The sequence below is a fragment of the Suncus etruscus genome, chromosome 1, assembly GCF_024139225.1.
Source record: "Suncus etruscus isolate mSunEtr1 chromosome 1, mSunEtr1.pri.cur, whole genome shotgun sequence".
Taxonomy (NCBI): Eukaryota; Metazoa; Chordata; class Mammalia; order Eulipotyphla; family Soricidae; genus Suncus; species Suncus etruscus.
In genome coordinates, this window is record NC_064848.1 from 12,969,132 (window position 1) to 12,992,898 (window position 23,767).

The window sequence follows — 23,767 nt, forward strand, 5'->3', positions numbered from 1 at the left end:
TAGATCCAGAGTTGGGGTCACAACTGGGAGACCCCAAGCCAGAGGCAATTAAACTATGATCATGAACATTTCCTTGGTGGTTTCATTACACATATTCATTCCTTTCATGCCCACAGCAGCCCTGCAGTCTTTCCTTGTTTCACAGAGCTAGGGAAGAAGGGAAGGAGAACAAAAGAGAAAAGGGGCAATGCTAAAGGGAAGGAGGAGCAGAGGGAAGGAAGAAAGAAAGAGAAGGGAGGAAAGGGGGAAGGAAGAAAGATGAGAAAGGAAGGAAAAAGATAAAAGGCACAAAAGAAGGGACAGTGAAGGAAGAAAAAGGAAAAGAAAGGAAGGATAAAAGAAGATGGGAAGGAAGGAGGAAGAGAAGAAAAGGAGGGAAGAAAGGAGAGAAGGAAGGAAGAAAGGAGAGAAGGATTGAAGGAAGAAAGAAAGGGAGGCAGGGAGGGATGGTAGGAGGGAGGGAGAAAAGAAGGAAGGGAGGAAGGAAGAAAGGCACAGCCAGGTGACTTACCATCAAAAGTTGTGTGGACACTAGGCCACCTGCTACCCTCGACCCCACCCCTCAGTCAAAGCAGAGACTGTCTATTGTTCCCTGGAGTTTGAGGCCCACAAGGGGTTATTCTTGAGGCAGAGATTGGTTCAAGGCTGAGAGCAAGCTTCGCAAGCAGGAGACCTGATTTGGCCTTGTATTACATGGTTTCCCCAAGCTCCAGTGATGGAAACAACCTCTGATACAGGGCTGGGCGTTCCCATGAGCACAACTGAGTTTAATTCAGAAATAAATGAGCCAAGAGGACAGTTGCCTCGGCAGTAGAGATGGGATGGGTAGAGGAATATGACTCTTCATGCCCTGTGCATATATCCCCAACCCTGCCTGCTTCAGGCTCTTCTGGTTGCTGCATCCACTCAGCAGTAGCCAGACATCACAGCCAGACATCTTCCCCTCCAACAGAAGTTGGAAGTTTTGCTCAGCTGATAGCTAAGAATCTCAGGGACATTTATCCAGACCCCTATGGACTGCCCCAGCATACAGAAGGCTCAGACTCCCACTTGTGCTGGAGCAGCGTGGCCTCCCACCATCTATGGGGGTGTTCAACCCAGGGCATCCTCAAGATGGCTGCTACAGAAGAAAGTTCTCTGCTGAGGGGTGCTGAGCTGGGGAGCTGAGCCTGGCAAATCTGGTTCAGAAAATTGAAAAAAATGTGGGCCCGGAGAGATAGCACAGCAGCGTTTGCCTTGCAAACAGCCGATCCAGGACCAAAGGTGGTTGGTTCGAATCCCGGTGTCCCATATGGTCCCCCGTGTCTGCCAGGAGCTATTTCTGAGCAGACAGCCAGGAGTAACCCCTGAGCACCGCCAGGTGTGGCCCAAAAACCAAAAAAAAAAAAAGAAAATTGGAAAAAATGAAGAGAGTGGTTACCCCACAAAGCCCTACCCCAAGGTTTTGCCCTAGAAACTGGTGTCGAGAAGAGAACCAGGCTGGGATATCTAGGCAAGCAGGTGCCTGCTGGGGGACCCCACAAATGATGGCATAGCAAGCATTTGCCCCCATATCTGCCCCCTGCTTTGCCCCATCCCCTCTGGGAACCTTTGGGGCCACACAAAAGCCTCATTAGAATTGTTCACCTCCTCTTGCTGACCCTGGCAGGCAGGACAGAGGCCACAGTTACCACAGTAACCCAGCCGGGGAGGGATCCCTCCATGTCAGCCATTTCCCTCATACTCAGCTAAGCCCCTATTTTCCCAGAAAGACCTCATCTGAAAAAGTCAAGAAGCTAAAGGCCAAGGTCATCACTGCAGTGACCCCAGAGCCCACCACCAGTCCCATCTGGGGGCAGACTCTGAACATGGACATCCATGCTCAGGACGCAATGAAAGAAGGTGAGACAAGCAGGCAGGGGGGTGAGGTGGGGTAGGGTCCTCAGAGCTCAGCTGGATACCACCTGAACCCCTCCCAATGTGCTTTAAAGGAAAAAAAATCTCATAACACTGTCATGCCTCATCTCTCCAGCCCACTCGGAAAATAAGTTGTTCCACATAAATGAATTTCCCAGATAATGAGAGCTGATCTTTTTTATGCCTGTTGTCATTATTTTCACGGTGGTTATTACTGCCATCCCCCACTAAAACGGCACCTTGCAGCTTTCTATCATGTCCCTGTGCGTTGTTCATGGTGGGCTTAGCCCCTGAGGAGGATCTATGCACTCCCCTTGCTGAGAGGAGACATTGAGGTTGGGACAGCGTAAGAAGCTGCAGCTGGCACCTTTTCCCTGCTGCCTGGATTCTCAGTGTCTCCTCATCCTTGCCTGATCCTCCCTAGACACTACCATTATCACACAGCATTGTCCTGCCCTTCCTGAGGGGCAAGACTGCTGCCTGCTCAACCCTTTTCTTCCCCCTAAAAATCTTCCCATTCCTGGATGCAGGCACATTCCAGCTCGGCAGGCAAGTAACTTAAGACTCCTGTGTCTACACAGACAAACTGGGGCCTGTCTGAAGCTCAGGCATATGCCAGGCTGCTCTGGTTGTTGGGATTGCACTGTGCTTTGTGAGCCCAGACCCACAGGGACCCACGGTGCCTCTGGTCTCCTATAATATTTTTTTTTGGTTTTTGGGTCACAACCGGCAGTACTCAGGGGTTACTACTGGCTCCATGCTCAGAAATCGCTCTTGGCAGTCTTGGGGAACATATGGGATGCCAGGATTCGAACCAATGACCTTCTGTATGAAAGGCAAACGCCTTACCTCCATGCTATCTCTCCGGCCTCTGGTCTCCTATAATCTTACAGGTGGCCCTTCTCACAGAGACTCTCGGCTTCTCTCCTTGAAATCTTTTGGTTCTGGGGCCACACCAAGTGGTGCTTAAGGCTTACTCTTGGCTCTGTGCTCAAGGATCACTTCTAGCAAAACTCAGGGGACCATGTGTGGTGCAGGGAATTGAGCCCTGGTCAGGCATGTGCAGGGCAAATGTTTTTGTTTGTTTGTTTGTTTGTTCTGAGTCACACCCGGCAGCACTCAGGGGTTCCTCCTGACTCTATGCTCAGAAATTGCTCCTGGCAGGCTCAGGGGACCATATGGGATGCCGGGATTTGAACCGCCGACCTTCTGCATGCAAGGCAAACGCCTTACCTCCATGCCATCTCTCCGGCCCCAGGGCAAATGTCTTACCTGTTGTACTTCTGCTCCAACCCACATACTTAGTCTAACCTTGCCTTTCTTGCAAAGAGCAGAGCCAGCTGCTGAAGCAGAAGGCAGAGGGACCAGGAGGGGGGAAGATGCCAAGGGGAGAAGATGCTTGTTCTGTATCAAGCCAGAGGATTTGTTTTCTGCCTGAAAGGGGGGAGGGCAGGGAAAATATGAATGAGGAGAAGGAGGCAGCCGGGGTTTCAAGCTGGTGCCCACATGCTTCTTAGTGTGTGTTTGAGAGTTGCTCCGTGCTGACTTGGGTGTGGACACTGTGAGTGTGTTTATGAGCAGGTGAAGGCAGCTCTTGCCATGGGCATGCCTGTATGTGTGTCTTACTTGTATGTGAAAGAGTGGAAGGTGTGCATCCTTATGTGGGTGGCTGTATGTTTCTGTGTGTGTAGGTGTGTGCGCATCTCTGAGAGGTCATGGCTAGCAGAGCTCGGCGGGCTAGATTTCTGTCCTGGCCCTACATATCTTGCGTGACAAGAAGACAGAGGCAGCCTGTGGCCTTGGGGCCTTTGTGCAGCAGGAGAGGGAGCAGGACTAAGGGAGGAGACGAGTGGGGAGACCACATGGGCGGGCAGGCACCTCCTTACAGCTCCTTAGTGGAGCTGGACGCTGGCTGGAACCTGGTTGGAACTGGTTGCTGTGGTGATGTAAGCAGTGGGGGTTGGGAGAGATGGGGGCTAGGCCAGGAGGTGGAGGAAGGGCTGGAGGTAATTCAAGAACCTGTTAATGAAAAGCAAAGGGGAGTTTGGGGCCTGCATTAGGGCAAAGCAGACAGGCAGCTAAAACAGCTTGTTGATCACACAAAGAAGTGGTGGGAGGCTGAGGGGCACAATGCCTGCAGCAGAAGCTGATGAAGCGTGTTTGTGGCATGGAGACAGGTCCAGGAAGGGAAAGCTTGTCCATCCCCCCAATTACAACTCATGGGTGGGCTGCCCGCAGAGCTCAGGAGCCCGTGGAGGAGTGGAGGGCACTCAGAGGAGAGGGCAGATTGCCGGGCATTCTTTATTTAGACGGGGCAAGTTTCACCCAGATTTTGGGATTCGGGATTCACTTAGAGTGGCCCCTGGGGGCTGCATTCTGCACAGCTTCTGTTACTGTTTGGGCTGGAAGCCCTGGAATGCCCCAGCTGAGTCGTGTTGATTTTTCTTCAGGGTTGGGTGAGTGTATGTAACAGTTGCAGATGGCTAATGAGGAGGAAAACAGTGACAGCCACAAGGACCATTTGCACAGAATTTTCCTGGAAAAACATACTCCCCTCCTTACAATCAATCCTTTGAGGAGAGGAATAGGAATTCCTCCTTTTTTCTTTTCTCTTTTTTTTGATTTTTGGGCTATACCCAGAAGTGTTCAGGTTTTATTCCTGGCTCTGCGCTCAGAAATTGCTCCTGGCAGGCACGGGGAACAATATAGGATGCCGGGTATCGAGCCCAGGTCCGTCCTAGGTTAGCCCTGTGCAAGGCAAACAAATGCCCTACTGCTGTGCTATCTCTCCAGCCCCAGGGATTTTCTTTTTAAAGAATTAGCAAGAACCTGAAACTCAGAGAGATTAAGAGACTGGTAAAAAGTCACAGAGCATGTAGGTTAGTGGGCATTGGACCCCAGGATGCCTTCCTGTTTTTTTTTTTTTTTTTGGGAGGGGGGAGCAGAGCAATAGCACAGTAGGAGGGCATTTGACTTGCAGGCAACCGACGTGGGTTTAATCTTCTGCGTCCCATATGAACGCTACTGGGTGTGGCCCCAAGAAACCAAAAGAAATAACAACAAATAAAACCAAAAAAAAAGCCTTTGTTGACTTGAAGGCAGCCATCTAATTTCTTGGTGCTCCACTCTTGCTCTTTGCTTTGAACAATAGTCCTTTATGTCCAGCTACCATGGGCCTCTCTCTCTCTCTCTCTCTCTCTCTCTCTCTCTCTCTCTCTCTCTCTCTCTCTCTCTCTCTCTCTCTCTGTCCTTGGAGAGAGAAAGGTAGAACAATCTACTTTCTCCTCCTCGATGCCCTCGTTGAACTGACCCACTGTCCCAAGGACCAGCATCTTTGGGTCTCATAGCATGCTACACCTGATCTGTCCGTGGTGCTGAAACATTTCTGTACGAGAGGGTTGGGGATTGTTCAAGAACCCCCCTCCAGTATTTGGAGTAGTTCCCCCATTCTTCTCTGGGTCCCTTGTATCTTACTCCCTGCTCCATCTCCCATACTTCTTTCCCTGCTCCTTCCTTCTCTTTCCTTTCTCCTCCTCCTTAAATCACAAATTTCTGGAATGGGATGTTTTCTCTGGCATCACCAATTCTACCTCTCTTACCCTTACCTCAGGGGCTGGGAAGTGCATGTGTGACCTGAGAGGGGAATTTATCCTGGCATGTGTGTATATGTGTGTATGTGTTACCACAGGGGATTGGGATTAGTTCTGTATCCATCTCAGCACTAGGGCTTTGGGTCACAGAGGGGCATAGTATTTGTGCATCCTAACAGCACCTCAAATGGTCCCTTACATGGTGCAGGGTTCAGGTGGTGTGTGGATGTGGGGGTATGTGCTTATGGACCCGTCTGGGGAGCCCCTACTCCTAACTCTTACCTTGCATGGTCTTATTGGGAGGAATAGGAGTAAACTAAACCCTAACCTGACTCTGTCTTCATTTCACTCTGCAGAATTGATCATCAAGGTGGTGGACCACAAAAGCAAAGAAGACCTGGTGTCCTATAAAATCCCCATCAGATATCTGCAAACATCCCACCCCTATCACTTTGAACTGGTGAAGGTGAGGTTGAGCCCTGGGTGTTGGGCCTATATGGGCTAGAACAGTGGTCTGGAAAGAGGGAAGGAAGGGAAATAGAATTAGTGGGAACTACCTAAGAATATCCTCCAACCTATTAGTTTTCTCCCCACCACCTCCAAGCTATTTTTTAGAGCACTTCCAAGTACTTCATCCTCACTTTGCAACATGGCAAACCTCAGACCTCTGGGCTCTGAAAACAGTGCCTGGCAGGCGTATAGGAGTAAGAATTTAAGAATTTGGGCTGGAGTGGTGGTACAGTAGGTTGAATCATTGTTTTGCATGAAGCTGGGTTTGATTCCTGGAACCTCATAGGCTTCCCGAGTCCCATCAGGAGTAATCCCTGGGTATAGAGCAAAGAGAAAGCCCTGAGCATTGCTAGATGTACCACCCTCCCCCCGAAAATGTGGAAGTTCTCTAAATACAGCCCTGTGGGACAGCCCAATTATCACAGAATACAAGTAACTGTCACACCAATGAGAAGTACATTCTGATGTCAGGCAGTTTCAAAGGGCAGGGCTAAAAACCAAGCCACACAGCATTTACAGAACACTGTAGGTTCCAGGGCTGTGCTGGACAGGACATAGGCCCTCTCAGGGCCTCAGCCATATCAGGAGAGAGTATTTCACCTTTATAGCCCAGAACTCAGCTAGGAGAATCTGCTCATGATGGTCACAGGATGAGGGAGCAGTAAGGAACCTGGGCCTTGCTTTTTCTTGTCAAGCCAGTTCTTTCTGCACTGTAAGCTGCCTTTGGCAGGAAGAAGTCCCTGGAGAGAAAGCTGGGCTAAGTCAAAAATAAAGAGTTCCCTGGATAAGCCACTATAGTTGGCAACTGATTTTAAAGTCTACAGTGGAGTGACACTGAGCCCCTCAGTGTGTGATTTGACACTCCCAGACCAGCCCCTCTACCCACTCTCTCTCTCTCTCTCTCTCTCTCTCATGCTAATAGAATAAAAGAATTTACTCTCCTGTGGTTTATGCACTTATTAGGTACCTAGCATGCAGGCTGTGAGACAGAGAGAAATAAGAAGCACCCCTTTCCTACCCTTTCACATATATTTCAGATCCCCAGAGTGAGGGTAGAGAACAAAGAAAACTTATGGGTCTGGTATAATAGTACAGTAAATAGGGCACTTGCCTTGTATGAGACCAACTTGGGTTCAACCCCTGATTCCATATGGTGCCCAAGCCCTTCCAGGTGTAACCCCTGGAATATAAAGCCAGAAGGAAGCCATGGGCATCAGTGTGGTCCAAAAACAAATAAAACGAACTGAAAATCAGGGGGTTCCTAGCCCAGCTTCACACTTCTACATGACCTAAGTGTACAGTGAAAATTAACCCCACAAACCTCAACTCCTCATCAGTAAAACTGAGACGCTCAGTCCCACAGCTTGAAGGATCAAATAAAATGATAAGCATGAAGCAGTCTCAAAGGACCAGGTACCCTCAGGTGTCTTGATCTTTCTTGTCTCCAGGAGAGCCCCAAGTCTAGAACCTGGACCCCAGGCTGCAGGGGCTAGCCAGAAGGGGAGGGCACATTGTCCAGTCTCTGCACTTGAGCTGTGACCCAAGCTTCTCCCAGGAGCCCCAGCACTCTGATGGTCTCAGCCAGGCCTCATTATCACGTCCTCACAAAGAGAACAGGCAGACAGCAGCTCTTGCAAGGGCAGATGATGAAATATTCAAATAGAAAAGGGAAGATTTATAATATCGATCTCCTTGAAAGGGCTCGCAGGGACCATGAGCTTTAATTATCAGCCTGGAGCCCCGGTGGAGCAATGCCATGCAATGGTCTGCAGAGGACTAGATTGATGGCTGGCCAGCAGGCCCCTTCCTCGCTGTATCTTTTCTTGCCCAGCCCAAGTTCGAGAAAGGCGATGAAGAATCAGCTGTAACCAAACTGTATGCGATGGTCACTCACAAGGGCAGCTTCCTCCCCAGCTACACCAGCCTGGACCACACAGCTCTGGAGGTGCGAGGCCTAGGGCACAGATTATGGACTTGTGGGGTCTGGGACAGGCAAGCTTGAGAAGGCCCCAGGTCCTGTCTTAGCCTTTGGCTAAGCTAAGGGTGTTGGGTAAGGGGTCCAGAGGAAGAAATCAAGAAGGAAAAGTTAAACCTGCCCTTTGAGAAATCTCTAGGAGGGTTTGCGTAAAAAGCCATCACTGGTCAGTTGCATTGATGGGGACAAAGCTGAGAATGACCCTGTCCTTTCACTGTCCTTTTCTTTACCTCACAGTCATCTCTATGCCTCAGAGAGCACAGTGGCTTTAAATATTTTCCTGAATGTGAAAGTGAGGAAAAAAGAACCCCCTGTCTGGTTCTCTCTGTGTTTCTCTGTGTCTCTTTCTCTGTCTATCTGTCTGTCTGTCTGTCTGTCTATCCATTTCTCTCTCCCTCCCCTATCCTGCCCCTCTTACACCCTACAATAACAGATATCTCAAGGCCTCCTCACTCTTTTTTGGAGGCTTGCTAGGCTTTTAATGAGCTGTTCTGCCATCCCGTCACCACACTGTCACCTATCCACCAATCATTGGCTCAGTCTCTCAGCAGCTCTGTTCTGAGCTTCTCTTAGCTTTGCTTCCTCCTCACCCCCTGCCCCAGATTTTCTGCAACATTAGGACATATGAGGTTATAAGGTGGTCCTAGACAGAGCCCAACTGCCCCTCTCCAGCCTTCAAACTTCTGCTAGACTATGATTTTGGGGGAGCACAGATTCCACTCAGCCTGTATATGATCAAGGTGCAGTTGGCTTCACTGACCTGAAGTTCTGACACCGCGTTGGCTCTGGGAACCCAGAGAGGCAAGAAGGCTTGTCAAGGGCACTTGTCAAGGGCACTGAGGCCCCTGGAGAACTTCTGTGGGAAACCCCAGCTCCTGTTTCTACACAGCCACCCTATGGACGACAGACCTGTGGTGTCCTCTGACCATTCTATTTTCTCACGTCCTTATCGAGGGTAGGCAACAGCTCCCACACAAGCACACATGCACATGTACACATATGCCTTCACATATACTCACTTACACTACTAGAACACACCCACATGCATATTCATACTGATGAGCAATCTTAACATTTAACAGGCTCACACAGAGAACAGGAACTGCCAAGGGGCAGCTGAGTCTGGGCCATAGAGCATAACCCTAAAGTTCATTGGGGTGTCCTTGAGATGGGCAGAGTCTCGATTTGTAACCTTGGGAACCTGGCAATGTCCTCCAAATGTGCTTATGGCCTTGAGGTGATCCAAACCCTGCTTTGCAAAATAACAGCTTGAGAATTTCTGCTTCTCTATTCTCCTGCCAGCTGCCTGTAAATACCCCAACCCCCATTCTATAAAATGAAGCTTTTACTTCTTTTTTTTTTTTTTTTTTTTTTTTCAGAATCCAGTTCTTTTGGAGTATAGCTCTGCCATGTCTGCTGGCATAATATACAGTGTTTTTCCATTTCTCAAGGCACGTTTCATGGGTTTTGGCTGGCTTTGGGTGTAAATTTACACAATGCTAATGCACACGCATGTGAAAACTCACACTCATGCTCACACACACACACACACACACGGAAGAAGAAACAGTACTAAGAGCCTGTTTTATCTGTTCTTGGACAATCTCCCTAATAAAGGAAACCACACACATCTCAAGATTTGGGAAGAGCCAGGGAGGACTTGGTGTCCTGAGTTTAGAATGTACCCACAGGGGCCAGGAAGGTGGCGCTAGAGGTAAGGTGTCTGCCTTGCAAGCGCTAGCGTAGGACGAACTGTGGTTCGATCCCCCGGCGTCCCATATGGTCCCCCCAAGCCAGGAGTCTGAGCGGATAGCCAGGAGTAACCCCTGAGCCCCCAAAAAAAACAAAAAAAAATAAAAATAAAAAAGAATGTACCCACAGCTCTTCTTGTCAGACTCTGTACCCCAAAGTTCATAGCAAGAGCCAGGGCAAAAAGATTCTGCCCTTTCTGACTGATGGAAACTTAAAAGATTCTGGTCTAAAACTCATAAATCCCCAAGAGGAACTGAGTTCTGCCCCTCACAGAACTGTTCTTCTCCCTGATACAAACCCCACCAGCCCCACTGCTGACCTGCAGCTGAGATCAAGAGAGAATGACAGGGTAGTTGGCAAGGCAGGTGACCATCATGGGGACACAGGGTGTGGGCAGGCTGCTCTGTCCTGGGGCCCACCCACTTCGCCAACCCAGACCTTTGTTCATGGCGTCAATGAGTTCCTCATCAACAACTACACAGCACTGGTAGTGGTGGTCTGGGTGGTTCCCAGCTACAAGGATTTTCAGTATGTGCAGCTCTGCTGGACAGGCTAGGGGTACTCGTGGCCAACCCAAACTGTGATTCTGATGTGCTAGAAATCACCTTCCAGGGGCTCTGGGAAGCTTCATTTGTCTGAAGCCCTTGATAGAGTTAGTCAGAGAGATCCTGAGGGCAGATCTCAGGCTCTCTCAGGCCCCATCACCTCTTCCTGTCCTCCTGCTCAGCATCAGACCCAGAGATTGTCCCTGATTGGTCCAGCCTAAGGTCACTGAGAATACCAGACCTTTAAAGGAGTCTCCCAGATCCCACCCAGATCAGCTCCCCAGAAGGCTCCTTGGTTGGGCTAGCCATCTAGCAGCTAGCTGCTGCCCAGGGCCTCTATGACAGCCACTCCCTAGAAAGGATGAACTGTGGTCTGTTGCTTCCTGGGCTCTGAGGGCCCAGAAGTCTCCAACTCCTTCACATCACTGTCATGAGTTCTGATCACCTGTGTCTCTCCATGCTGTACGAGGAATGAAGGGGCTGGTGCACACATTTTAAAATCTCCTGTGGGCTCTGCACATCCAGATACACAATATGCATGGTGTATGCACATATATCCTGTATGCACGGTACAAGCATTTGGGTACACATATGTTCATACGTAAATACAAGCACATGCATGCATTCACCTTGCTGCCTCACAAACCTGGATTCCCCGAGGAGCAGGCAGGACATTCTGACAAAGGGTCCTGAAAGGGAGGTGGGATGTCAGATCCATTTTGAGAGGTGAATCTCTTGAGGTGCTGCAGTGTGGCCAAGTCCACAGCAGCCCCAGGGACCACTTGACCAAAATGAACTTTTCCTAGTCATGGAGCAGCCGTCTGTGCAGGCATCTAACCCCTAGCTTAGTGGGTCCTGCCCTCTTCTCTGTCATTAATCCAGAGTTCACTGGTGCCCTGGACTGCCAGGCTTGGCCATAGAGTCACCACCGACCAGCACTGCATATTGACTCATCCCTCTGTCACCCCAGGGCCAGTCAGGCAAGGCAGGACCAGAACACCCTGGGGTTGCCCCTCATATCCATCTCCTTTACCATCCAGTCAATGATGAGCTTCAACGTTCCTCTAGACAGCCAGAGAGGGTTTTCTCAGATATGGCTTTCCCTGCACCTTCTCTGGTGCCACCCCTCAGAACCTATCACGTGTTCCCTCTGCCCTTCCTCTCTCACTCTCTTATCCAATCAGATCCCCATATCTCCAGGGCCATGCCATATGTACTTCAGGGAAGCTGTCCTCTGAGTCCTAGGAGCAGAAGAGTCCCCACATGCAAAGGTCACATCAACACAAAACAACTTAGAATTTAATGTCCACCACAGAGTACCTTGTGGGGGTCCCAGGGCACAGTAGAGAGCATACAGCGCAATTATACTGCAGGTTTACACTGGCTCATGGACCCAGACAAGGCGGGGCAGAGGGACTAGATGTGCAAAGGTGGTTCCTGGGGAAGTGGAGAATTTTTAATGTAGGAGTAATTTTACCAAACAAGAAGAGTCACTGTGTTTATGATGAGAAGTTCTAGAAATAGAAGTAATGTTTACACATGGTGAGTGTCCTTAATGTTGTTGAATTGAGCATGTAAAACAGTGACAATAGTAACATTTTTATGATATATATTTAGCCAGCATACAAAAAATTATTTTTAATCAGAGGCAAGAGCCTGACTGACGAGGCACCTGGACGTAGGACTGGAGTTGAAGGTTTTGTTTGTTTGTTTGTTTGTTGATTTGGTTTGGTTTGGGGGCCACTTCTGGCAGTGTTCAGGGATCATCCCTGATTTGATCACCCCTGTACTGAGGAATTATGTCTGGTAGTGCTCAGGAAACCATATGGGATGCCAGGGGTTGAACACAGGCTAGCAGCCTGCAAGGCAAATGCCCTATTGTTGTACTATTGCTTTGGCCCATTGCTTTGAAGTAGGGGCCATACCTGTGCTAGGCAGCAACAGGCCGCAACAGGGGATAGAATTCAGGATCCCGACCTGCTAGGTACATTCTGTACCACATAGGCTCCAACTGTGGCTCAGGGTTTTTAAGGTTTTTTGTTTTGTTTTGTTTTGTTTTGTATTTTTGGTTTTGGGGCCACACCCTGAGGTGCTCCTGGCTGTCTGCTCAGAAATAGCTCCTGGCAGGCACGGGGGACCATATGGGACACCGGGATTCAAACCAACCACTTTTGGTCCTGGATCGGCTGCTTGCAAGGCAAACGCCGCTGTGCTATCTCTCCAGGCCCCAGAATTTTTAAGTTTTTAACAGAGTTGTTAGTGGGCAATTTGCAGACAACAGGGAAGGAAGGGGTGCACAGGAGAGGGTGCCCAGAAAGACTGGAGGCTGTTGGAGATGGTAGCAGGTACAGACTGATTTCTCCCCATAGTCTGCCTGCACTGAGAACATATCCACAGCATGACATCCAACATTTTAGGGGCCTTGAACTTGCCATGGGTGTTCAAGAGTCTACCTGCCTCTTCCTATTCACAGTCAAGTCTACATGGCAAAAACAGAATGAGGCAGCCTTTCAGAGCCCCAGCCTTCATTTCCAGGCAAGGACATTTGAAGAAGGCGCAGACAAGGGCCAGGGGGATGGTCGTAGGGAGGTGTGGGGGCGGAAGGGGAGCCTGGGATTGGGACTTCAAATCCAAACCAATCCTCGGCCTGATTTCCCCAGGGGCACCCCACACGCAGCCCTGCATTTGCCCAGAAAATTATAAACCAATCAGCAGGCATCTCAAGGGGCAGGAGGTTCTGCCTGTTTTAATGAGTGAACCCCTCCCCAGCCTGGGCCCTCTCTGGCAGCCTGTCTCATCTACCAGAGCTCCCCAGACCAGCCCTATGCCCACCACATCAAAGGGAAGCACTGGATGCCAGAACCAGAAGATACAGGGCATGTTTTGAAGGTCACTGGACACAGGGCAGGGGGCCCAGATTGGGACTTGTGGGCAGGCAGCCAGAGACTGTCAGCAGAGTGAAAGTGGGGCAAGATGCGAGGACACTAGGACACCAAGCCTCATTCAGGAGGGAAGTCATCAGCAGCCCTTGCTCACAACCAAATCCTGTGACCCCTCAAACTTCAACTCTTGAGGGGGTGCAGTTGAATGAGGTGACTTCCAGGGCTCCCTTTCTGATGCTCTGGGCAACTGTGATCACCTACCAGTTTCCCTATGGAGAGGATTTGAGTGTGTGAAAAGCTCAGATTTGACCTCTACACTGGGACACACCAGCACTGGGAGTCCTGGGCAATCTGCTCCATTTCTCCAACTGGAATTTCTATTTGATGGTGTTTCTAGGAGAATTTAAAGGCAGAACCTGGCCTAAGCTAAATGACAGGACCTTTCAGACCATCCCTCCCCTTCTTCTAAATGTTCCCTGGGTGCAGGACTCACCACTACCCTTGCTGTATTGGGCTCTAGGTAACAGAAATCCAATTCACAATATGCTACTTAGCTTAGTTTGATGACAATGAAGTATATATGTCAAAAGGACCCAAGTAGGATGTGGGATTAATCAGATCCCACCCCACTCAGTATGTACCTTGTTACGCATTGGTTGGAAACATCTTTGATTGTAGTACTTTGGATTGATGTTTAAACCACCTAATCCCACCTCTGGGTGTGATCGGTTCCTTCCTAATAAGTACTTCAGTTTTCAGGAAGACACTCTCTTGCCTTTCCGGACTTCCCACTGAGCTTCCTGCTTCTTAGTAGCTAAAGGCTTACGTGTTGGAGCTCCTGAACCCATCTCACCCTCTTTAGTGTGTGTGTCCTAGCTTTGGAACTCGAGGCCAAATTCTCACAGTAGAATACAGCCAGGAGTTGGTTGGTGCTTCCCAAAATACTTTCCAATATCCCTGGAAGTGTCATCTGCAGATGACCAACTGCTCACAGGAGCAATATGGGAAGAAGGTATAGAAGGTATAGTTTTACTTGTGGTTTTTAGGAGGAATCGGGAACATTCATGAAGTCCCTTGGTTAGAATTGCGTCATGTGATGGGCCGGGCGGTGGCGCTAAAGGTAAGGTGCCTGCCTTGCCTGCGCTAGCCTTGGACGGACCTCGGTTCGATCCCCCGGTGTCCCATATGGTCCCCCATGCCAGGAGCAACTTCTGAGCACATAGCCAGGAGTAACCCCTGAGCATTACCGGGTGTGGCCCAAAAACCAAAAAAAAAAAAAAAGAATTGCGTCATGTGGGGCCCTGAGAGATAGCACAGGGGTGTTTGCCTTGCAAACAGCCGATCCAAGAGATCCAGGACCAAAGGTGGTTGGTTCGAATCCCGGTGTCCCATATGGTCCCCTGTGCCTGCCAGGAGCTATTTCTGAGCAGACAGTCAGGAGTAACCCCTGAGCACCGCAGGGTGTGGCCCAAAAACAAAAACAAAAACAAAACAAAACAAAAAAAAAAAAGAATTGCATCATGTGCACTTGCCACAGCCAGTTACAGAAAAGGAGTTTAAGTGCTGGGGCAGATCAAAAGCACTTGAACCCCGGAAGTTTCTGTAGTTTATGGGGAGAGAAAAGGCATGGTGGAGCGGCCCTCCAGGTCAGTGATGAGCTCTGAGGCATTCAGGACTGCAATTAGCATAAACTGCTTGTCTCCACATTGTGGGGGCCTTAGTGCAGGGAATCTGTGGCCCCACTGTGTATGTCTGTCTACCTGTAATCCTAAACCAGCTCCTTATGGTGAAACTCAAGCAGGAGTAAAAACAGACATATATGGCCAAAACTCCACCTCGGGGCAGGAGAGATAGCATGGAGGTAAGGCATTTGCCTTGCAATCAGAAGGACGGTGGTTCGAATCCCGGCATCCCATATGGTCCCCCTGAGACTGCCAGGAGTGATTTCTGAGTGTAGAGCCAGGAGTAACCCCTGAGCGCTGCCGAGTGTGACCCCAAAACCAAAACAAAGCAAAACAAAACAAAAAAACTCCACGTCACCTCTGCCCTACAACCCATCTGTGTCCATGCTCTGACAGAGATAGTTCCATCACATTGCCCTGACCTCATATCAATTCCCACAGCCTCTCAGCCATCCTCTGGAAAGCTGTGAGATGAGCCCCTAACTCTAGCAACTCTCTTCCTGGGGTCCCCTTGTCTCTGTAATAGGTAAGACAAAACCTTCACATGTCTTTGCCCACTCCAGCTTCCTGGCTTTGATTCCCAGAGGCCTTTTCCAATGTGAGATTAGTGTATGTCTATGTATATAAGACTATGATTGAGTTATTTGAGTGTTTGTATGTGTGTGCAACTTATGTGAATATATTCAAGTGGATATGTGAGATCTGTGTGAAACTATGTAAGTGTTTACATAGTTTGAGTGTATTTATATGTATTTATGTATGTAAGGAATATGTGTATGTGTGTAAGTGTGAGTGTATTTGAATGTATGTATATGAGAGAGTGAGATGGTATTTGAGTGTGTGTGAGCGTATTGGAGAATGTGTGAGGGCCCGGAGAGATAGCACAGCGGCATTTGCCTTGCAAGCAGCCGATCCAGGACCAAAGGTGGTTGGTTCGAATCCCAGTGTCCCATATGGTCCCCTGTGCCTGCCAGGAGCTATTTCTGAGCAGATGGCCAGGAGTAACCCTTGGCAATGCCAGGTGTGGCCCAAAAACCAAAAAAAAAGAGAGAGAATGTGTGAGATTTATGTGTGTAGGTCTATGTTTGCAAACTTAAATGTGAGTTTATTTGAGTATATTTTGTGTGAGTGTATAAGACTGTATATGTGAGTTTATGAGACTTGCATGTGACTAAGTGTGTGTATAAATGCATGAGACTATGTGTGTGTGTTTACTAACCCCCTGCAGAACTTCCAGGTACCATGACCCTAGCTCCCATAACCCATGCAACACCCACAGACATTTAACATGGAGTAGCTGCATACACATCTATTGAGTTCATTTGAACTAAGCTTGTCCCTTCCCAGCATTCTCTGCTGTCAATTGCATCCTCCAATCTCAGTACAACCCTTAGAGCAGGCACTTAGGAGATTTCTCCTGGGACAATGACAAGACAGGCATCAAGAAGGAAAGTCACACAGAGCAGTTTATACAAACCTGGGCCATGAGCCCAGAGCTCAAAGGACCTTAAGACTCCCAAGGGTGATACAAGTCACCCTTCCCCATATGTGCTTGGTGCAACAGGCAGTACTAGAGGGAGGAGGCTGAGGAAACAGAAGGGTCAGCCAGGCCTGTGTGATGAAGGCTGGCCTGCCACAGTGACAGGCAATTTAATGTAATGACTTTGTAGAAGGTCTGGTCAGTGTTAAATACATCTCTTCATCCACATGGCATTTTAGGTTTTTTTTTTTGTTTTTTTTTTTGGGTCACACCCGGTGGTGCTCAGGGGTTACTCCTGGCTGTCTGCTCAGAAATAGCTCCTGGCAGGCACGGGGGACCATATGGGACACCGGGATTCGAACCAACCACCTTTGGTCCTGGATCGGCCGCTTGCAAGGCAAACGCCGCTGTGCTATCTCTCCGGGCCCCCACATGGCATTTTAGCATGTGGATATCCTCCCTGCACCCTGCTTTCTTCTCAGACATGGGCATCATCAACACCTACGTTTGGCATGCACTCCTTCAGCCTGGATTTGGACTCTTTCTTCCATCATATGAGAGGCTGACACCCTCCCCAATCTTGTCTGTGGTCCTTATGCTGGGAAAGCAACTAGGAAAATTGCCCTTCCAGTGCGTTCTTTGCATCTTAGACTCTGATAGACACAGTATAAGCCCTGAAGGAGACACTTGAAGCCCCTTAAGTGTCCACTCCCAGTGAACAGCATGTCTAGATATTGGGGAACCATGACTCAGACCTCCTGGACTGCCCCAATGCCTGGAAGGCCCAGGCCATTGAAGTCCCCTCTGGTCCCTGAGGAAGGTAGAGTGGCTTTGGGATGAGCAGGATTGGGGAACAGTCCTAGAACCCCACAGCATTTAGGAATTGCTTCCCAAGCTGTGTGACCAAGTGTCCCTGAGCCTTTCAAGAGCCTGTGCTTCAAGCATCCCTCACTGTCCTATATTCATGGTCCCCATCTCTAAAGGACTGTCCCATCTCCTCTGGAGCTGGGTCAGGAGCAGACAAAGGAGGGAACATCAGGCACTGAGAGCCCAGGCTCCCTCTGATGACTGGTGTGGGCCAGCCCTGCTTCTACTCCAGTTCCTGCATCAGTAACTGCTGAAGCTGCCACCCTGTTTTTGTGTTGACCTTTTCAGCTGTCACTGATTCCCGCAGGGGTTGGGGGACAGGAAGCATTGACAGCCCCTGACTGGCAGGCAGCCCCTCAGAATGTATCCAGAACCCCCAGCCCTTCCCTGTGTGGGGGCCCCAGAGTGTCATATGGAGGTGTTGTAGGCTGAGCGCCCCCTTTTCATCCCATCTGGTTTCCCATTCTGAAAGCCACTGGTCCATCCTCTGCCCTTCCATCCCTCCTCTTAGTTTGGATTGATTTTCTTCCCCAACATCTTTCTTTCTCCCTCCCTCCTTCTTCCCTCCCACCTTGCCCAATCTTCCTTCAAGGTCTCCCTCTGTTCCTTTCTCTCTGTCTTTTCTGGGTCTTTTGTTTTGTTTTGTTTTTTGGGGTCACACCCAGCAGCACTCAGGGATTACTCCTGGCTCTCTCACTCCTGGCAGACTCGGGGAACCATATGGGATGCCAGGATTTGAACCACCGTCCTTCTGCATGCAAGGCTAATGCCTTACCTCCATGTTATCTCTCCGGCCCTATTTTTCTGGGTCTTTTTAAGGAAATCATATTCAGGGTTCTGTACTCAGGGTTGTTTTGGGATCTTGGGAGCCCTTTAGGATCAACATGGGCCTCTTGCATACAAGATGCTTTCTCTGTTATGTTTTTGTTTTTCCTTTTGTGGGAGTGGCACACTGTGTGATACTCAAGGATTTTTCCTCAGTCTGTGCTCAGGAGTTATCAATCCCTAGCAGTGCTGAGGTAACATATGTGGTGCCAAATAGTTGAACCCAGGTCAGCCATGTTTAAGGCAAGCACTGTAATACCTGTACCATACGATGCCTTTTCTGAGCACCCATGAAAATGTCACCTATAATTCTTTATTGGGAGCACTGTCTTGTTTTGTTGTTTTAGTTTTACCCATTTATTTGTTGTTGTTGTTGTTGTTGTTGTTTTGGTTTTGAAGCTGCACCCAGAAATGCTCAGGGCTTATTTCTGACTATGCAGTCATGAATTACTCCTGGCAGTGCTCAAGGAACTGTATGGGGTACCGGAGATCAAACCTAGGTCAGCCACATGCAAGGTCCTACCCATCCCATATGACTGTGGTTGTGCCCAGCTTCTGTCCCGTAAATGCCTGAAGGTTCACACTACAGACACTTAGTCTCAGGAGATCTTGTATGGGTCAGAGAGGGACTAGAATACAGTTGGAAGTCCCTTCTGACCCGGCTCTATGGTGCACTCACCAAGGTGTAAACATTGGCCTCACCCACATTCAACCCAGGACCTTAATATGCATTCTTTTTTTTTTTTTTTTTTTTTTGGTGGTTTTTGGGTCACACCCGGCAGTGCTCAGGGGTTATTTCTGGCTCCAAGCTCAGAAATTGCTCCTGGCAGGCACAGGGGACCATATGGGGCGCCGGGATTCGAACCAATGACCTCCTGCATGAAAGGCAAACGCCTTACCTCCATGCTATCTCTCCGGCCCCTAATATGCATTCTTATACTTGTGCTGAGGGAATATAGGGAAGTCTTTGGGTAATATTATCAGTGTTATGTCAGGGAAAGTGGACTGGAAGTAACTATGAAGTGTGAACTTGACACTATCCCCCTCAATTTAAGAGTGGTAAGTGTTGCTTGTGACTCAGAATATACTGAGGTTTTTATGGCAAATGAGAAAGGCAAGATGTTGGGATGATAGCTGCATATATAAAAAGGAAATTATAATGATTCATGCCATTCTTTGAAACTTTATGTAGAAATGTGGGTGTCTTTTAAAAGTCTTTCTCCTTGGGCCTGATTGATAGCACAGCGGTAGGGTGTTTGTCTTGTATGCAGCCATCCTGGGCTCAATTCTCGGCATCCCATATGGTCCCCTGAGCATGCCAGGGGTGATTTATAGTGCAGAACCAGAAGTAAGCCCTGAGCGCTGCAGAGTGTGGCCCAAAAACAAACATATACACAAAAAAATCTTTCTCCTTGTCTGTATTATACTGAGTAGTATATATCCGTTGATATTTAACTTTTTTTTTTTTTTAGTGTTTGGGTTGGGTCACACCTAGCAATGCCCAGGAATTATGGAATTATTCCTGGCCATGCTTGGGAGATCATATGGGAAGCTGAGAAACAAACCCTGGTCATCAAATGCCCTACTTTTTCAGTCCCAATATCTATAACTTTGATCTTGGGGAGAGTATTTGTAACTTGATTAGACACTCACACACCAAGTTTCAGGGCATCTCTTTTGGGTAAGATGCTATGGTGCCACCATTAGCTGCTGACTTCTCCTTCCAGAGGTCAAAATCCAGGATGCCCTTAGAGCTGCCTTCATGGAATCAGTCCTTCCTCTTCCAGAGCAGAGAAGGAGCCACCAGTTTCTCTAAGGACGCAGCCCTGGAGCTGGAGTACTTCCCTTCCCCTTCCAGTAAGGTGAAAGTAAGATGTGCAAGGCAGGTCAGGGAAGCCAGATCACCCCACTGTACCGGTTTGCAAGAGGGAGCCCCAGCCCCATCCACATTGAAGCTAGGGGCAGGGCCAAGGCTCATTCCTAGCCTTGAACCTCACATTCGCATTGCAGCTCCCCTGTCAAAGAGCAAGGAAGTGGGGGGAGGCAGAGTTTAGATGCCAGCTCTAGGGATCCACAGTCTTAATTCCACTATAAGATCAGAGCCTTCCAGGAATAATTTCTGAGTTCAGAGCCAGGAGTAACCCCTGAATATCAGTGAATATGCCCTGGCCCTGAAAGAAAAAATAAATAACTAAAGAAGCCACTGTTAGACACAGATCCATTTAAAAGCCCAGAGACAGGACATAGAGGGAGTTGTGGGAATTAGGGAAGCACTGAAGAGTAGGGAGGAAAGGAGAGTTTACACAGGGAAATGCCAGGATATAAGAGAGGTAGGGGTGATGCATGGGAGAAGTGAGATGTTGTGGTGTGAGGCCCTCACTGGGCCCTTCCCTGGCAATGAGAGGCTCCAAGCCCAGTGTCTTTAGTAAGAAGCATCTGGGCCTCTCTGTATTGCCACTGAACAGTGTACCACAAGGTGCAGACAGAGAAAAACCTGCATGGATTGCGTGTGAAGCGACTCCCCATCATGGTAAGCCCCACAGCATTCACCACCTCTGTCTTCTGCTCCACCCAATCTCTAGTCCCAGGATAGTCTGGCTTCCCCAACTGTCTCCTCCCAGGCCTTGATCAGGGAAGCTGAGATCTTATTTGGCATGAAGGGTTCCCTGGGCTCCCCCAAGTACCATCTTGTCTCCAATCTTGTGATAAGACTGCCAAACAGGTACCAGAGAGATAGTGCATGGTTAAGGCACTTGTCTTGCACTCAGAGAACTCAGTTAGAATTCCCAGTACCATATAGAGTCTCCCAAGCACCACCAGGAATGATCCATGAGCATAGGAGTAAGCTCTGAACACAACCAGGTGTTGCTCACCACAAAAGAAAATTGACCAAACAACTTGGGAAGAAGCCCAGGATATCCCCAAGAAAGATACCTAAGAGTCTCTGACTAGCTTCCCTGGCCAGGGAAAAACAAAAATCTCCATACCCCAGTTTTCTTACCTGTAGACTGGGTATAGGGTAACTATCTGGCTCTCCCTGTCGGCTTACTAGAAAAATTCATCAGCAAATATCTACTAAACACTCAGAATAGATTCTGAGTGAATAGTCTCAGATCATTATCTAATTCAGTGGTCCTCGAACTATGGGCCTCGGGCCACATATTGTATTTGTATCTGTTTTGTTTCTTCATTGCAAAATAAGATATATGCAGTGTGCATAAGAATATGTCATAAGTTTTGTTTTTACTATAGTCAGACCCTCCAATGGTCTGAGGGACAGTGAACTGGCCCCCTGTTTAAACAGTTAATTCTACACCACTACTGTCACTGCTAAAGTGCATCTGGCCAGCTGAGCATGAAAATCCACTACCAATGTTTCTCCTTCAATCACCCCAACAGGAAAAAAGACTGTGGGTGCCAGCTGGGTCTATGTGGAAATTGGAAGGGGTCATGCATCACAGTGCGATGAGTGAGGGAGGAGATTGCTCTCATCTGCCTCCCACTCTTAGGGCAAAGAACTCAACAACCAGGGTTGGAGACTAGAAATTGTGAACACAAACTGTGAACACAAAGCACTGTCTTTGTGGTGTGACTGTCTCCTCCTCCCCTCCCCAGGACACCAACTTAAAAACCATGGATGGGGAAGCGCCCACAGTGGATCTTTCTTTGCAGCTGCATTCCTTGGAGGTAAGACTGAGTTGCATGCCCTCTGAGCAGGCTCAACACTGGAGCAAGGCGGGCAGCTGGGCCTCTGGAAGAGTTGGGCTGCTGCCTTGGTTGGGCATGTTGAGGTGTGGCTTCAGAAGAGCAGAGAGAATGCTGAGTTGAGAAGAGTTGAGAATTGAAGTTATCCAGAGTGGACATGGGCCCTGCCTAGCCCTGGAACTAACTCAAAGGTCACTTGTGTGTTTATATTTTCATATTGTTTCTTGATTGGTTTCATTGGGGTCACACCTGGCAGTGTTCAGTTCTCAGAGGAACACATATGGTGCCAGGGATTCAAATCATGGATCCCATAGGGCCATAGTGATTGTAAGTAGGAAGTGTATTTGCTTTGTGTGCAGCTGTTAGGGTACGAGGAGACCACCCAACTGGCGCTGAGAGTCAAAGACCACCTCTGATAATGTAAAATGCAAAAGGGAGTTTATATACCTAGCTGGGCCCCTGAAAAGACAAGGACCCTGAGTGAAACTAACAGGCAGTTTATACAGGGTTAACAGGCTTTAGCAAGCTAAGCATTTCATTGGTCAATACAAACAGTTTAACTTCCACAGTATACATGATTGGTTCAATTTTCATTTTCACTCTCTGTGTCAATCCCTTACACAGATGTCTCATGTCTCATAGATGTCCTAACTCCTGCCTCCGCCTAATCTGTTCTGATTCTGTTTGGGCTGAAAAACAGAATGGGGGGCCGGAGAGATAGCATGGAGGTAAGGTGTTTGCCTTTCATGCAGGAGGTCATCAGTTCGAATCCCAGCGTCCCATATGGTCCCCTGTGCCTGCCAGGAGCAATTATCTGAGCCTGGAGCCAGGAATAACCCCTGAGCACGGCCGGGTGTGACCCAAAAACCACAAAAAAAAAAACAAAAAAACAAAAAAAAAACAGAATGGCCTTCATAACTAGGAGGCTTTGACCACTCTGGTACAAGCTGACATCTCATTTTCTCAGAATTTGGCCTGGGAATGCGAGGGGGAGCAGTTTCTGGAAAGAAGGGGAAGGGGTGAGTAAACTTTTTTGTTGTTGTTGTTGTTGTTTTTTGGGGGGGGGGTCAGGGGTTACTCCTGGCTGTCTGCTCAGAAATAGCTCCTGGCAAGCACGGGGGACCATATGGGACACCGGGATTCGAACCAACCACCTTTGGTCCTGGATCGGCTGCTTGCAAGGCAAACACCGCTGTGCTATCTCTCCGGGCCCGTGAGTAAACTTTTAAGCTGCTACAGGCTTGTTGCTCATTAAAGGTGAGTTGTGGCTTCAGGGTTTGGAGTCTAAAACAACCAACCCAGGTTTGGCATTCTATATGGTCCTCTGAGCCCCACCAGGGGTGATCCCTGAATACAGAGCCAGAAGTAACCCTTGAACACTGCTGGGAGTGCCACACACACACCCCCAAAAAAGAACTGGATGACACTACAGACATAAACATATGTAAGACAAGTGATTCATATTATCTGTACATCTCTCTAGCCCTCCAAACTCTGATTAGGTCAAGCTCGTATACCTGTGCCATATAATTTCAAGAGTTCAGCTCATTGCTGAACTGAATTGTTAGGGGTCACAGGCATTAGGATGTAGAATATTGGACAGGGGAAGGGAGTTCCTTTTTGTTTTGGTGTTTGGGTCACACACCTGGCAGTGCTCAGTGGTTACTCTTGGCTCTATGCTCAGAAATCGCTTCTGGCAGGCTTGGGAGACCATATGGGATGCCAGGATTCAAACCACTGTCCTTCTGCATGCAAGGCAAATGTCTTACCTCCATGCTATCTTTTTGTTTTGGTTTTGGTTTTTGTGGTTTTTGGGTCACACCCGGCCGTGCTCAGGGGTTATTCCTGGCTCCAGGCTCAGAAATTGCTCCTGGCAGGCACGGGGGACCATATGGGGCGCCGGGATTTGAACCGATGACCTCCTGCATGAAGGGCAAACGCCTTACCTCCATGCTATCTCTCCGGCCCCTCCATGCTATCTTTTTGATCTCTCCCCCCCATTTTGTTTTGTTTTGTTTTGTTTTTGTCACACTCGTTGGTGCTCAGGGGTTACTCCTG

General features: G+C 48.8%; 1 protein-coding gene across 1 annotated transcript in view; it reads left to right on the forward strand.

The window, feature by feature from the left end:
- CCDC33 (coiled-coil domain containing 33) overlaps positions 1-23,767 on the forward strand; it is a 107,453-nt gene that overhangs the window by 35,561 nt on the left and 48,125 nt on the right. The window contains 9 exon segments of the mRNA XM_049768781.1: positions 1,748-1,881; positions 5,843-5,952; positions 7,828-7,941; positions 10,160-10,251; positions 19,060-19,063; positions 19,732-19,858; positions 20,400-20,469; positions 20,471-20,534; positions 21,620-21,691. Coding sequence (XP_049624738.1) covers positions 1,748-1,881; positions 5,843-5,952; positions 7,828-7,941; positions 10,160-10,251; positions 19,060-19,063; positions 19,732-19,858; positions 20,400-20,469; positions 20,471-20,534; positions 21,620-21,691 — 787 coding nt within the window.